The sequence below is a fragment of the Bacillus rossius genome, chromosome 1 (genome assembly GCF_032445375.1).
Source record: "Bacillus rossius redtenbacheri isolate Brsri chromosome 1, Brsri_v3, whole genome shotgun sequence".
Taxonomy (NCBI): Eukaryota; Metazoa; Arthropoda; class Insecta; order Phasmatodea; family Bacillidae; genus Bacillus; species Bacillus rossius.
Window position 1 is genome coordinate 221,020,552 of NC_086330.1, and position 15,607 is coordinate 221,036,158.

The 15,607-nt window shown below is 33.9% G+C and overlaps 1 protein-coding gene across 3 annotated transcripts in view; it reads right to left on the reverse strand.

Moving 5' to 3' along the window:
- Nucleotides 1-15,607, reverse strand: part of LOC134527312 (pre-mRNA-splicing factor 38B) — a 168,808-nt gene that overhangs the window by 129,169 nt on the left and 24,032 nt on the right. For all 3 annotated transcript variants that reach the window (XM_063359868.1, XM_063359866.1, XM_063359867.1), the window contains exons 2-3: nucleotides 12,255-12,392; nucleotides 3,848-3,972 (exon numbers count right to left, since the gene is read on the reverse strand). In XM_063359868.1, the coding sequence (XP_063215938.1) occupies nucleotides 3,848-3,972; nucleotides 12,255-12,392 (263 nt within the window). The remainder of the gene's footprint in view (nucleotides 1-3,847; nucleotides 3,973-12,254; nucleotides 12,393-15,607) is intronic.

Here is a 15,607-nt window from a genome sequence, read left to right on the forward strand (position 1 = left end):
ACCAATGCTGTCTCACCCTCCATGCTGCAAACATTGCCTCCATTCCTGCTCAACCTTCCAACAGGCAAGTTTACTGGAATCTACAATCGTCTCCCAAACACGCCATGCAAATGCGCATATGCCGTGTCACCCTACATGCTGCAAACATTGCCATAACTCGTGTTCTACCTTCCAACAGGCACATATACTGTATACAGAATGTGTCTGGCACATGTATGTGTTACTCTTCACGATACCAACACAGTCAACACTGCTGTTTTTCCTACTCCAGGGTGACACTATGTATGATTTAGAAATTAAAGGTAATTTCAAGTAATTCATAGACCAAAATTGTGATTTAGAATTTCTTTAAATTAAAAAAAAATGTATAAATATAATTCAAAGTAAAAACATTATAGGAGTGTCTGCTAAGCATGTTGATATTAACATGGCTTATGTACTGTTGTTTACAACATACTCCACACTTGCTGTTTGAGATTAATAGTTCAATTTTATTTTAAGATCGTAAACTGCACTCATTACTGAGCAGGGTGCAAGGGTTAGGAGAGCTGGGGCGACACGTTGCGAGGAGGAAGCCTACAAGTAGGAGCGAATACTCCACGCAAATGCACACAAGCCTTGTCACACTCCACACTACCAACACTGCCAACACTGCCAACACTAATACTCTACTTTATAACAGGCAAGTGTTCTGGAGTATTTATGATTCCTTCGTGTCCTTATTAACTTAAGCCAATAATATTTACACGTACCAGAAACTGTAGAGGAAGTGTCCAGTATTTCTTCTGTCTACCGATAGCCTCAAGCAAAAGGAAAAACACATAGTGTCCAAGTCCATCCTGAGGACTAAATCAACACAGCTGCTCTTGGCTGTGATTGGTCGTATACTACGGTATCTTCTGCCTTTCCTGAGATGAACTCTGATTGACAGGAGGGCAGCCTGCCCATAACTGGTAGGAGCATCTGAAGTCGAGGACAGGACTCCCAGAAGTGGAATTCGATGTGAAAAAAATAAATGATACACGTGATAGAGGTGTGCATGTGGCTGCCTATGCCACCGGGTGCTCGTGATGAAGGGGAAGAAGCGAGAAATGCAAAGAGACAAGTGAAATTAGCCTACGAACAAATGGGTGGAATCCAATACAACGGGAAGGTTATACTTCGGAAGTATTGGCATGCTGGTATGCTAGGGAGTGCTGGGAGTACACGCATGCCCTTAAAACCAAATGGTGGAGATTCCATTGAGTGTGCAAGAAATTACGCAAAAAAAGGTGTGGGAAAAATTTTCAGGCAATCATGCACGAAGATGATAAAATGGTGGAATGCAAAAGTATGGAGGACGGTTACAACACTACAAAAAAAGTAAGTACAACATGCTTATAGTAAGCGTAAAATCAATATTATAGGAAAGTCATGTAATAAAAAATTTATAAACAAAAATTGATAACCTTTGAGGGTAATGTAGAGATGATAGGATACAACACACATAACAGCTTGGGGGATAAGTCGTAACATTTAAGCATAGACATCGCCCTGACATGGCGCTGCTCCGCTCTAATTTCTATAGGGAAAGCACTTCGTCACCAATCCCTCCTCCATTCCTTACCCCTAGCTGAATCCCTTACTTTCTCTCACTCACTGAGAGAAAGAGAGAGAGAAATCTTCAAGTAAGTGAGAGTGAGTGTGAGAGTGTGAGAGTGATTGAGTGAGTGAGTGAGTGAGTAAGTGAGTGAGTGAGTGAGTGAGTGAGTGAGTGAGTGAGTGAGTGAGTGAGTGAGTGTGTGTGTGTGTGTATCTGTATGAAATAATTATAAAAAGCATCAAGAAACAGCCTTTGCATGTGTGCCTTCTTTCTAACACTTTGCTTTTGATGAACTGGTCCCAACAAGATTTTATGCTTGAAATTTTTTGAAATATTTGGTTGAAAATTAATTTTTAGTCAAATTAAATTAAAATTCTTATTCTTTACTTTAGTAAACAATGCAATCCACAGTAACTCAACAAGTATTACTTACATCAACAAATTTTGCATCTTAACAATTTTTCATTATGATTTAGCTATAAAATGTTTATATACTTTATATATACATTTTGATTTTCTCACAGCACAGTATTAAATAATAAATGCAAAAAGTTTGGTTAAAACTACATTCACCAATTTCAAAATAGTGCAATCAATCCTTACATAACTAAACGTACTGAACCATAGGGTATTGAGAAATTATTTGAAAATCGTGGAAGAGATTGTATGCTGCTATGCAGTTTCTTTACGAAGGGTGTTTACCTATGACTCATACTGATAACACTTTCATAATATATTTTTAAAACAAAACTCTGTCGCAACTTTTAGAGTTGGTGATTAAGGCAAACTCTGCTAAAACATTTTTTTTCTAAAAATACAGAAACATTCTTATAAATAAAATCTTAAGAACAGTATTTTTTATATTGATAGTGTCATTTACCATCCAAGATACTTACAAGCAATACTAACCCACTCCCACTGATTCCAACTACCACCTGTTGTACAAACTGTGAAAACGTGTTACAGTAGAATTATGATTTTTCGTTACAGCATTTTACGTTTTCCCGTTATTTGCACCAGTTTATTTCAGGCCCATTTTGACCTACATTTAATGGAATGCAATAAATTCCCATTGATTACAATGCGCCTATAATCCGCTTCCCGCAAATAACGCTAATTGTTTATGCTATACCTACATAAATTCGTTATTCCCATGTTTGTCATGGACATCTTACCTATGAATATATCACTATCGTTTGAAATACCAAATCAAAAATGCTGTTGGGAAACTAGCGCTGTAGCTCGTAAATTTTTTTAAGTGCTTTTTTATTAAAAACAGTACTGACAGGCTGCGAACACTGGCATAATAAAGGCAGACTTCGAGAAAATGTTAGCACGCGATGCTGGCGCTACAGTTTATAGGAATTCCAACTGTTCATCACTAACTTATACATTCAGGATTACGTACTGTATACATTTCCGGTATTAAATCTTTGTCAACGTCTATTAAGAATAACGAGGTCGGCAACAAATAATATTGTGAATGAGGGGAAAATGTTTTATTTTCCTGTAAGTAACTAACTTTTTTTATCTGTACGTATTTTAAAAAAATAGCAGTGTGTAAAAAACTGTTAAACATTTTCGATTGATGAAAAACTCAAATTTTTAAAGTGTGTGGACAAGCCCAAAGGTACTTGTGTTTCACTCGCTGAAAGGTTAGGCGTGCCAATTTCAACTCGGAACACAATTGTGAAAAATCGCGAAATGATTGAAGAAAATGCATCTCAGTGTGGTGGTTTCTCTAAGAAGAAAAAAACACATTCGTACATCAAAATATGAGGAATTTGAAGTACTTTCGAAGGAATGGTTTGTAGGTGCAAGGGCTTTGAATGTAACCATTCATTATTTTTTGAGAAACCTTGCTGTATTTTTTTTTCCTTCGAAAAATATAACTTTGGCTTTAGTACACTTTCCTTTATGTTTTATGTTATTTTTGTAAATGTCATGTTATTATGAATTGCTAATTTAAGTATGAAAGTATGAACATAGACTGTATGCTTATCTATAAACTTTACAGAATGTAAATATGGGACTATAATTATTAATTTTAGATATGCTTCAGACACTCATAATGAATAATTATGTGTACATCAGAGTACAATATGTTTAGGTCATATAAAATCACAGTTCTCTGAGCAAAAAAAAATTATTTTTCAAACATTTCCCTCATTTTATAACATTTTCAGACATCCCCTTCAATAGTATATAAAAAAATGTTCTAAGGTATTTTAAATGATAATTGGGGCAAGCACAAGGGAAACTCACCCCGCCACACATGCCGGTCTGGCCAGCGGTCTTGCGACTGCCCTTCTCCCAGGGCTCAAGGTGGTTGACCTTGTAGTAGATCTCATCTATTACCTCATGGTATGTCTTCAGTTCGTACAGGTTCACTGCAGACACACCAACACCATACAGCACTTCCTGCCTCTCTTCTGCTACGTTTCACACCTCTTCAAGCTACATCTACACAGCATACGGTCTGTAACTTTCCCAGCAGATGTTAACAGTTCATTTATGCATTTCAAAATGAACAAAAACAATTATGTAAATTGTTGTATTTTCTGGGTTTAGAACTTAAAATACATTAACAGACAGGAAAGAAAGACTCAAAAGGTCAAATGAATAATACTATCAAAAAAAAGATCAATCATAATGGAAATCACTGAAATTATTGTCACAGAAGTCTGCCTTTGAATAACTTCAGTGAATTAACTTTCAAATAAAGCATTGCTACCAATACTTTCATTAATTAACCATGTACAATTTTATACTGATTTCACTGCAGTCCTTTTTCTAAAAAAATTAATTTGATGACAAGTGAAATTAATATTGCCTGATAAAAGATAGTGGTTGCATCCCTGATGCAGCAGACATACAAAGACTAGGCATGATTGTTGTTTTACCAACATAGTTGTGTAATTCAAGCAGTTCATTCATCAGCAGACCTGCTGATGGTCTTTTCCGGCTTGTAGCACCTACCTGCTGGTGCCTGGTAGACCCTACCTACATGCAGTCCCTGCTTCATCTGTTTGTGTATGTAATTGCTGTTTTTTGTGTGCAAATCACAAAATCTTCTTGGCTGTTTGTGTGCATCTTACAATTTATAAATAAAATAGATGAATAAATATTTATAATAAATAATAATGAAAAAAATGAACACTATTGTAAATTTTGACTATTAGTATGTACTTCCTTCTTACTTCCTGAAGGAACGCTAGTCAATGCAACTTCAGCACTTATAACATAAAATAAAGAACATTTTCATACTTGTGGATAGAGAGTTAGGGTTTGAATTCAGCCAATATATTGCAAAATTGTGTGTGTGTGTGTGTGTGGGGGGGGGGGGGGGGGAAAGCCCAGCCAAATATTAATCTTAGGAACGACAGTTTGACAAAATCACAGAACAGATTGAAGCACTCCAGTTTTCAACATAATGTTTTGATTTATGCTTTCAAACAATGCTTAAATATTTGTATACAAACTGTCACATTCAACTAACTGTTGCTCGATTGTTGCCGTGTATGATTGTGTCATTGGAAGCTCACGAAAAATATGATGTCAAATTCGTAAAGGGATATTTCATGCCTGCTGGTTGGGGCCAGATTAAGTTTTAATTTTTTTTTGTTTGGAATATAATTGAACTAGAAATTTCGACCCCAGGCGTCTGCATTGGCCCAGGGTGACTGTCATCACTCTTCCAGGACATGTCCGTGGGATGTAGTACCTTATTTAAAAGCTTAAGGAACTTAATTTGTTTTTGTAATTGAGCCACGAGTCACAGTGAATGTGTGCTGAAAATCATCTGGACATGAAATTTATAATCAACACAATGTTTTGAAAAGGTCATAATAAAACAAGACTGTGAAGAAAAATTGTTTTATTTAAACCTTTCTAGCATAAAAAAAACTACTCTTTTGAAAAAATAACTTATCCTAACGTTCATAAAAACTACAAACTTAAAAACAAAACTTCAAAGTCATTGTATGTAAAATTTAAAAGCTTTTCAAGTGATTAAAGTGGGCTGTTAATTATCTGGGTTGCTTAGCCGGGCCAACCTGGAATGTAACAAGTCTAAGATTTCATTAACATAACAATCGTAATCATGAATTAAAAACTCAAATTCGTATCCTGTGTGATCTCAGAGATAACCACTAAGGAAATAATAATCTGATTACAGTCAACGTCATGACTTTGAGAGTGCATAAAATAAGGGCATCTTTTAAATTACTTATATGTGGCCTCTGAAATCCAACAACTAAAAAATTATCATTCGTCATACTGCTATCTTCCGTTTGCTTGTAAGGATTTTGTTTAAATTTTCAAATTCTACAGTTTCTAACATAATTGGAGCTTAGTCATCAATATTGAATAAGTATTACCATAACATTAAAAAAAATTCCCACAAATTCACATGGCTTTTATCGATTTAATGCTGCATGAACCAAAAATATTTTTTCCCGATTTTAATGTATAAATATGGTTTACGGAACTAGTTTATGTGCATAAAGAACTTTCAATAAAACTGATGTTTTTGAGTTAAACTAGCTCAAAGTTTGCTTTTTAACACTTCTTGCAGTATGGATCTCAAAATATATTTAATAAAATTTTCTCAATTTTGATATGGTTCAAGGTGTGTGTTATTAAAAATTTTCAAATGTTGATTAGTGATATTTGTGCATGGTTATTTCACTTTTATATAAAGCTGTAACTACTCATTTAAATAATAAAACCAATACAATCAAACAATACCTACAAACTTGCACTTCGGTCAGAAACAAAAAAAAAATTAATTTAGGTGATAGTACTGCAGATCCAAAACTACAAGATGAATGCATGTTTTCTTTACGCCTGGAATTCCAAAATATATCGGATGCAACCTGCTGCTCACTTGGTGCCGTAAAGTCTAGCTGAGCGAGCTGCTCGCAGCCACGGGGTTGCCAGACATCGGCTGCCCTCCTGTACCTGCTCTTCGCGTCACTTAGTGCACAATGGGTCGCTAGTTTCACATATACTAGTGCTGGTTCAGGAGCATGTGCAGATTTCATTTCGGAGGAGGAAGGGCTAGAACCATATTGCCTGCTGTTTTGCTTTCAATTTATTTCCTTATGTTGGTCGGAATTATAGATATATGGACTTGGGGGAGGGGAAATCCTACCCCATCATCTTTGTACGTCCTTGCTTGTTATAAATACACGTGAAAAATGTCGTACCTTATCACAAGTACTCATATTTCTTTGTGCGATCGCTCCCCTAAAACTTATGAATGGTTAACAGAACTGGCTAACCAAAAGATAAAGTTGTCATAAGCAATGAATAAATAGCAAGTTGTTCAGCAATTTTTACGTAAAAATTACCAACCTTGGTAGAAATGTTCCAAATTCATAGAATAGGTCAGCAGAAAATGTTCATGTTTGGGTAGAATTCAAGAAATGTTTTATTTTATTAAGTACGGGCGAAAATAATTGTTGCCTGTACTCTGTTTTAACTGATTACATGATAATGTAGTCATATTTAATTCTTTATCCACAGAGTCTGTCCAGACATATGTAACTGATTTACTACGTTGTACCAGGCTTCATCTCACTGATTACATTAGGAGAGCTTTTTTGCAAGTTGCATGTTATGATTTTCTAAATGAGGTTTGTGAATTTTTACATCACTAAGTAGTCAAAATTATGGGGGAAAATTTAGAAGATATCATGTGTAGTTTAATTGCACTTCAGTAAATATCTAACTGATATTGTTGGTAAAATTAAATGCTATTAAAATAAAACACTTTTAATTTAAAATTATTTAATTACTATATCATTATCATTTAAGTTCAATTTAGAAGGTTTTCCTGATACTTTAGGCACATATTTTCAGTACTTAGCATTGACAACTTCATCATAAAGTTTAATTGTTCGAAAGTCACACAATTATAGTTTTCTTTAATTGTTAAAATTTTTGTACCTTAAAATTACCATTGGTAGCTGATAACGATTACAAAGCTAACATTGGTATGAGAGTCGCATACCACAATTGATATTAAACAGAAGTATTGAGTACACTTTAATTAAAATAAATAATTGCACTTAGGTTGCTATAGCTAATGATTTGATAAATCTAGCCAGAAATACATTTTGCCAGTCTATGTTAGAATATTACTAGCTATACAAATATTATTAACATTCAGAGACAAAAACTATCAGTTTTTAAAAGTGATGTTAAATTGCTAATAAAAGCAACTGGTTAGTTGTATTAGTATCAGCGGACAACAGATTAATGATAAAAATACAGATATATGTGAATGTAGGTATATTTATGTGCATATTTGTATATTATGCATATATTGTAAATATACGTCGTGTCCCAGAACAAAATAGTTGGAGGCCACTTATTGTTGTTTTGATAGAAAAATGTGTTAGTTTTCGAGTTATTAGCACTTGTTTAAAAAGTGGTAGAATCACCAACCTGAATCAAATTATTTGTTATTGTTCCCACAAGATTACATATTATAGTAGTCAAATTTGAGTTATGCAAGTCTTTACAACAACCCTTCTAAATTAAACATGAAATATTTCTGAAGAAAAAAATTATTTGCACAGCTTATGAGGCAAACATTTTTTATTGAGTAATTTTGACTGTTCATATAGTAAAAAATAAAAATCATTTGATTTTATAGTTTGCAAGCTAATCAAAATTATGGCTCATTTAAGGAAGATTTCAAAATGGTACTACACTGTGTAATGACTGATCTTAATTATCTATAAGAACAGATCTTATTATTTACAATTGTAGCAGTGAATATGCTACAAGCAGCATGTCTTGCTATGGCAGTAAAATAAAAGCATATTTGAAAACCTCTGTTAAAGATGACAAAAGTTACTCTATAATGTTGCCAATAAGAATGTGGCGTGAAAATATTTAATATATTGTGTGAGTTTATAACCAAAGATTATTAGTGATTTAACAAAATTGAGCCAGACAACTGAAAACAGTACTGAAATGATCGTAGCGGGTGCCTTTAAATAAATCACCTTCATTAACTCCAGACTGATTTCCAACAAGAAAATATAAATGAGGTTTTTGTGAAAATCGCTGTTTATGCCAATAAATAAATCATGGTACAACATCAAATTCTGGTGATGTACTTAGTGTAACAACTTAATATAAATTTTTACTTGATTCAAACCATTGGAAATATTCTCAGTTCAAAAGTGGTGAAAGTTAATGATTGCAATCTCAAGACTCAATATAAAATCAATTATTTATCAAGAACATTCGTTCAAAATAAACACACATAAAATTAATCTTTGTTCAGGATAAACTAACTCAGGTCAAAAGCTGGACCACTAGTGAAAATGTGACTCAAGCTAGTTAGAAGTGAAAAGTACAAAATTAAAATCTGATTTAGAGAAATTCTAGTAACACCAAATATTTCAGAGACAGTTATCACAACGATAAGAATCAAAGTGTGATTTAACAAATACATACATAATTGTAATGTAAGCACAGGTATTGTGATGTAAAAGACAAAAATTTAATTTTTTCAAAAACTAGTAGAAATTACAAAACCATTCCTTTGGAGTAAATTTAAGGACATGTGTAGTGTGTGAAAACCATGCTTACCATTTTTTTTTCCCTTTTTCCATTCAATAAAGGTCGCTCTGTCCGAGTATTACCGGATATTTAAAATGTGGACCTGTATCTTCATTAGTTCATTCATCAACTCTTGTTACTGCTGGAGTATATTTATTATATATTATAATTTCTATTTACAAAAAATATGTCAAGTGTATGCTTGAACAAATTTACATTTGCACAAGCACACTATTTTTGTACGTACCTTTTTTATTGTATTTTACTTACAAATGCTGATAAGGCATTGTTATCAAGTCTTTGCTCTATTCTCAAGATTTGGTGTAAATTCTAGTTATATCTTTTACATGGTTAGATGGACACAATGACTGCCAGTTACGTTGTACATCGTCGAAGTATGCAGGTTCCGTTGAGCATCCGAAGACGACAATTGACTAATAAGGTCTTGAAAACTCACTTGAGTTCCAATTCTGTTGGTTCTACTACATTCCTCCATAACACGTCGTAGTAACACAAAACTTGTTTATTTCAAAGAATTCTTAAGAAAGATTGTCCTTTGTAGAAAAATTTTGAATGGAAATAATCCTTTGACCACTACTGCAAAGGTTCTTTGAACTTTTAAGAGTAGAATTCATAAATTGAATAAATTTGATGATATTAACTATCTTTTTATCAATATCTGATCTTTTCCAATCAAAAGTTCTAATTTGCTGGAGCAATATCAAAAAAGGACTGGCTTTAACGATTGTCCATAGTTCACTAAACATTCCAAACTGTCTCACAGGGTAACATGAACTTTTTCTCAGTCATTAATCACAAAAAAAATAATTAACAAAAGACATTCTGCTCAATTTATATTAAAAATTATAATTTTTGCTTTATATTACAAATAACTGCATAAAAAAAAGCTTCTTGAATCTACTGTGAGCAATCTTAGACCTTTTTACTAATAAAACACATATACTTTTAAAGAAGTTAAACATAGTTTATTTGAATAAAATCATAGAGATAGAAATCAAATTTGCAAAGAGTAATTCGGAAAATAATAAAACCATGTTTATATTATAGTCTAATGAATAAAGGAAGAATATTCCTCACAGCAACGAGAATTCACGTGCTGAATAAATGAATTACAGTCAATAAATTCAGACAAAATTGTGCTGTGGCGAACACGTGGGAGGCGAAAATAGCTAGTCTCAAGATTCAGGACAACAGCGCCTGGACCATGACTAGATGCCTCCTTAACAAAACTGAAACATGGCATCAATTGGTGCCCATTAGCCCAGACCTCTCCTTAACAAATAAACTTAGTTTTTAGTTAGGGAAAAAAATAAAGATATGAGTAAAAATTTTAATTTTTTTTTGTGAAGACTTAGATTTGAAAGTTATCAGGCATTACATTTTACAGTTAGCACATTAGTAATTCTCTTTCACATTGAAACAGCAAAAATAATATGAAATAACTATATCAAAAAATTATTTTCACATATATCACAATAAACATTACAATTTAAACACAAGAAATATTTCAGTGAATTTACTCATGAAATAAAATATAATGTAATCTGGTTATAAAATTAACAGAATCTAGTTATAAATATATAGCTTAGTATAATAACAAATACAATTATTAGTAATTTACACTTAATATATAGTTGTATTTTAAAAAGTATTTTATTTGACCAACATTGTTACGATTTACCGCGGGTTCGTAGAGGATAGCCCAATTTAAGATGTTATTACACTACACAGTTTTATTTATTGCCACTACTTATGTCACTTACAAAAATCTTCTAAAATGGCAAATAATTAATTACACTTAAAGAAAGGTCTATTCCCCAGTCACTCGTTTCACACGCCTCGCTGGGCCGCACCTCTGGCACAACTCTCGCCGCAGCACCTCTCGTGGGTCTCCGCCGCCGCACTCCGCCGCCGCAGACACTTGCCTTCGCAGAGGCTCACTTCCCCTTCGCCGAAAATCCGCTCGACGCATCGCTCGGAACTTCACTCGGGACTCCGCCGCGCCCGCGACTCTATCGCCCGGAAACTCCGCCGCGTGAAAACTCCAGACTCCACTGAACTCACTCACTCCCTGCCCTGGAACCTTCGTCCTAGGACTTTGCCACTCTGCCGCACCCGCGGCACTATCGCTTGGAAAGTCCGCCGCGGGAGAACTCCCGACTGAACACTCCGAACTGACTCCCTGCCCTGACGTCCTCGAGCATATATATAGGCCCCGGCGCAATTCCAGAACTCACGAGAGCGGCCGGGGCCAGTCGCGTCATCGCGAGCCGTCCTGACGGCAGAAATCTCTCGAAAACACGTGTCGCCAGCTCGCGTAACTCCGCAGCTGGCAGGTTTCGGATGTCAAACTAACAGTGCCGCGCAGGGGAAGCGGAGGGCTGGAGGGAGATAAAGCGGCGACCCAGGTGCGCACAGCACATCTCATGTTACAGCAGCATGTGATACAGCCCAGCTAGCTCTGCACCTGTGCGTGACGTGGCCTTGCTAACGTTCGTAAGTTGTATTTTAAAAAGTATTTTATTTGACCAATATATTAAATTTCTAAAATATGGTTTAGTAACATTGCTTATAATTTTGTAATTCAAGTATTATTTAACCCCACTTTCAAACATTTTAATTCTTCAGTATGCCATTTTATCTCAAAATTTGTCAGAAATTAGTTAACCCCACCTTTCACCCAGCATTCAAGGACAGTAGGATGCACTAAGGTGACCACACAGCACAATTAATTGCTCTGAAAATATGCAGCAGTAGTAGCATTACTACTGGCCTTAATGTCGAGGTAACGTAACCTTAAAAGGTTAATAAACAGACCCCCTAGATACAACAAATACATCTAACAGACAAAAATTAGTTGACAAAATAAAAAATTCTAATAATGGTTATAACTTTGTTTTCACGCATTAATTTTTATTTTCAAAAATATTTATAAAAGGCAATAAATGAATTTAGATAGCAAGAATTTATGGTAGACTCTTAAGAAGAGCCTAACAAAGTTTACATTCATTGACCACAAAACAACTTTCCAAGCAATATGTGTGTGCACAGTACTTAATGATCTATTTACCTTTGAAGTAATGTGAGGACTGAATGTTTGTCAATATGAGTGGATTAAGATTCATTGTCCGCTCATTCCCCCATAATGGCAAAATATTATTTTTCTTCTCAAACTTCTGAGATACTGATTTTCTCTCTTCATCTATTCCTGCAAAAATAAAGTGTAGGTTACAAATTAGGTTGATAGAGCCATCTAAATGAATCCATAGTTTATTTTATTTTAGCTGATATGCCACCCTTACAAAACACTCTTATGAAAATACCAACCCAGTAACTTGCAAATCATACTTAGGATTGTTGCAGTAAGTCATGAGGTTTTAACCCACCTTTATCCTTAATGTACAGTGAAACCATAAAATAATTTTTCAAATAACATAGCATTTAATAATTACTCAAAAATAAGTTAACAAACTTAGAATTAAAATACATATTAAAAAATTATCAAAAAAGAAACTGATGAAAGAAATACTTCAGAATCACAAGTTGTAAACAAGGTAGAAATGGGAGAAACACAAATTGTTGTTTGTGAAGATAATGTTCTTATAAACCAGGCTTGGGAAGTAAGCATTCCTGAATTGTCTTTGCTGAAGGAGACATTAGGTTATTGAGTAATAATGATGATCTTTCTATTATAGATATGAAATTGTTTTAGGAATCTCAAGAAATTTGATAATTATTTGTATCAAAGATTGTTGCAACAAACACAGTCTAAGCTGCAGCACAACAATGATAATGACAGGTTTCGTACAAATAATGAAGGGTGTTTAACAGGCAGGGAACAGGGAAACATGGAAATGGGTACTGTAAGCACGAGGTGTACCAACAACTTCATTTGTGTAGTGGTGCAAGTTATTCTCAGAGCACCAGAGCTGTCTGGACAAATGTGAGGAGAGTGTATTATAATGGTGCATGGTGCCGACTGTGACTCAAAACAACAATTTTTAACAATATTCTGTAGGGGAAGTGAATAGGCAGAGGCACAGAGCAAGATTAAAGAGGCTACAGGCATACACTAGCCTATGAACATGCAGAAAGAAAGTAATGTGCAAATTTTGTGTCAAAAACAAACTACTGTCAATTATAAATTTTGTACCAAAGACTGAAGAAATTTATCTGATGCAAACAAAGTGATGCAATTGAATTTTGTCTATGTGTAAGCAGATACTGTGATGTGTTTGTATGAAAGTTCTTTGAGACATGTGGCTAATAGTTTTTTACAATGTATGTTTATGAGTTTTCATGTGTCATTTCGAGAATTAAATGTGTGAATAATTGTTTTGAAAATGATGTCACTTGTTGCAACCACAGGTAAAAAAAGACTGTAAACTGAAATAAAGGAATTTAAGCCTGAATATTTAACATTTAATATTTCAATGCCAGTGAATGTTAAGATTTGTGTGGAAAATATGAAATAGTTTTTTAATTATTTGTATTTTGTCGATAGTGTTAAGGTGGTGTTTGTTTTTAATGGTTAGCCGAAGTTGATTAGTAATTCAAAGGGATTTTAGTCAAGCATGTCTACCTTAGAGAGCTCAGGAGCTAAACAAGTTATTTCAGAATTTTTTACCAAAGTAATGAAATCAATTTTTTTTGACATGAATAATTAAAAATTTCCTATGGTCTTTACATACAAATATATAATGTTGCTTCTCAGGTAATTTGTTGATTTAAATGTTTTTCAGCTCATAAGGAAATTTATGGATACCTAATAATTTTTGCAATTTTATTTTGTTTGATGATTGTTTACATTTTGTGACGTGTAACTATTTTGTGTGTTAATTGGTGTGGGGGGGGGGGGGAGGGGGGAGGAAGTGAGATGATTTCAACAGTGAAATACTTATCAGTTAAATAATTTTATTTTTAAAATTGCAATATTTTTAAAGTGAATTTTATTCTAAATTAACTACACCAGTGTTTATGTTGTTATGTTTTTTGTATTATATATAATCTAGTTTTAAAATGTTTTAAATATTTAGTAATTACTGCAATATGGAAGTTGATATATTTGGTTTTGAGTATAAGTTTATTTTTTGAAACAAAATAGTTGTGTTGCATGCATAAGACCACTCGTAAAACCATTATATAATCAGCTGAGTATTTCACGAATTATAATTTTTCTGGAATGTTATTGCCATATTAAAGTTTTATTAAAGATTAAACTGATGTCTGGATATATTTTATGACATACAAAAATGAAAAGAGAATTGCTATACTTATGTTTTTTCTGACAATAAGAATCAAATGTGATTGCCATACTAACAAAAGATTTTCTACACAGAACTTTTTTTTTCTCAAAATAATTGGTTTGCTGTTCTCCAAGAAAAAGTTGTAAATGTTATCTCCTGTTTAACACAAAGTGTTGTTTCTTGGTTCCTAAAGAGTAAATATGTTTCATGTTGAACAAGATTATGAGGAAGTGTTTAAGGTATTTTTTGAGGCAGCTGAGAAGCAAAGGTTTAATGTTTTGTATCGCACAGGTCCATGTTTCTTTTTCAAGGTGAGGAATCCCTTACCCCTTCGGCACTCTCCCTCCTCAGTAAAGAGTAATAATGCTGTTATTGCTTGCAATGGAGAATACAATGTTGACAAGTAGTCAAAAGTAAACATAAATGTATTTGTTTGTATCAGCGGAAGTTCTGTTGACACTATGTTCCTATTCAGATAGTATTCAATTAATTTTTAGAATGCAATATAACTGATTAGGTTTAAAAACTACACAATACTTCTGAATACAAAGGATGGTTATTAATTTTGAGAAATTGAGCAATGATGATGATGATGGTTTTTCTTGTTTTTTATATCTTGTTAAGTGTTTTTCTTAGTTGTGTTCAGTAATGTCAAAGTATTCTTGTACTAACCAAGATGCATACATGTATTTTTCTACGAGAGCTAGATGTTAATGTATTTCGTCGTTTTTCTGGCCAAGGTGTGACATCGTCGTATTGTGGGCCAAAGCAGACAAAGTTATATTCTTTGTCGTTTTGTGGGCCAAAGTTGGCAGAGCAACACTTTGTTATGTGCAGTCGTGTAGTCAGGATTTGTGTATGGTGAGGGTTAAGCAGCATGGTCCCCCCCCCCCCCCCTATTAAAGTGCGGGGACCAGGGGTCCTCCCCCGGGAAAATTTTGGACTTTAAGGTGTAAAATAGTGCTATTTGAGCAGTTTTCGGTACTTAACTTTAAAAATTGTAATGGTAAAAATATTATTAATTTTTAATAAAAATTGTTTGAGTGATGAAGTAAGAAATTAATTAAAGATATTTTAATCAATCCAAGTGCCTTGTCCACATCCACTCAAAATCATAAATCATGATCGAAGATCGACAATACAAAAAAAAAAAGGAATAAAAAGGGTTGGGTTTCGG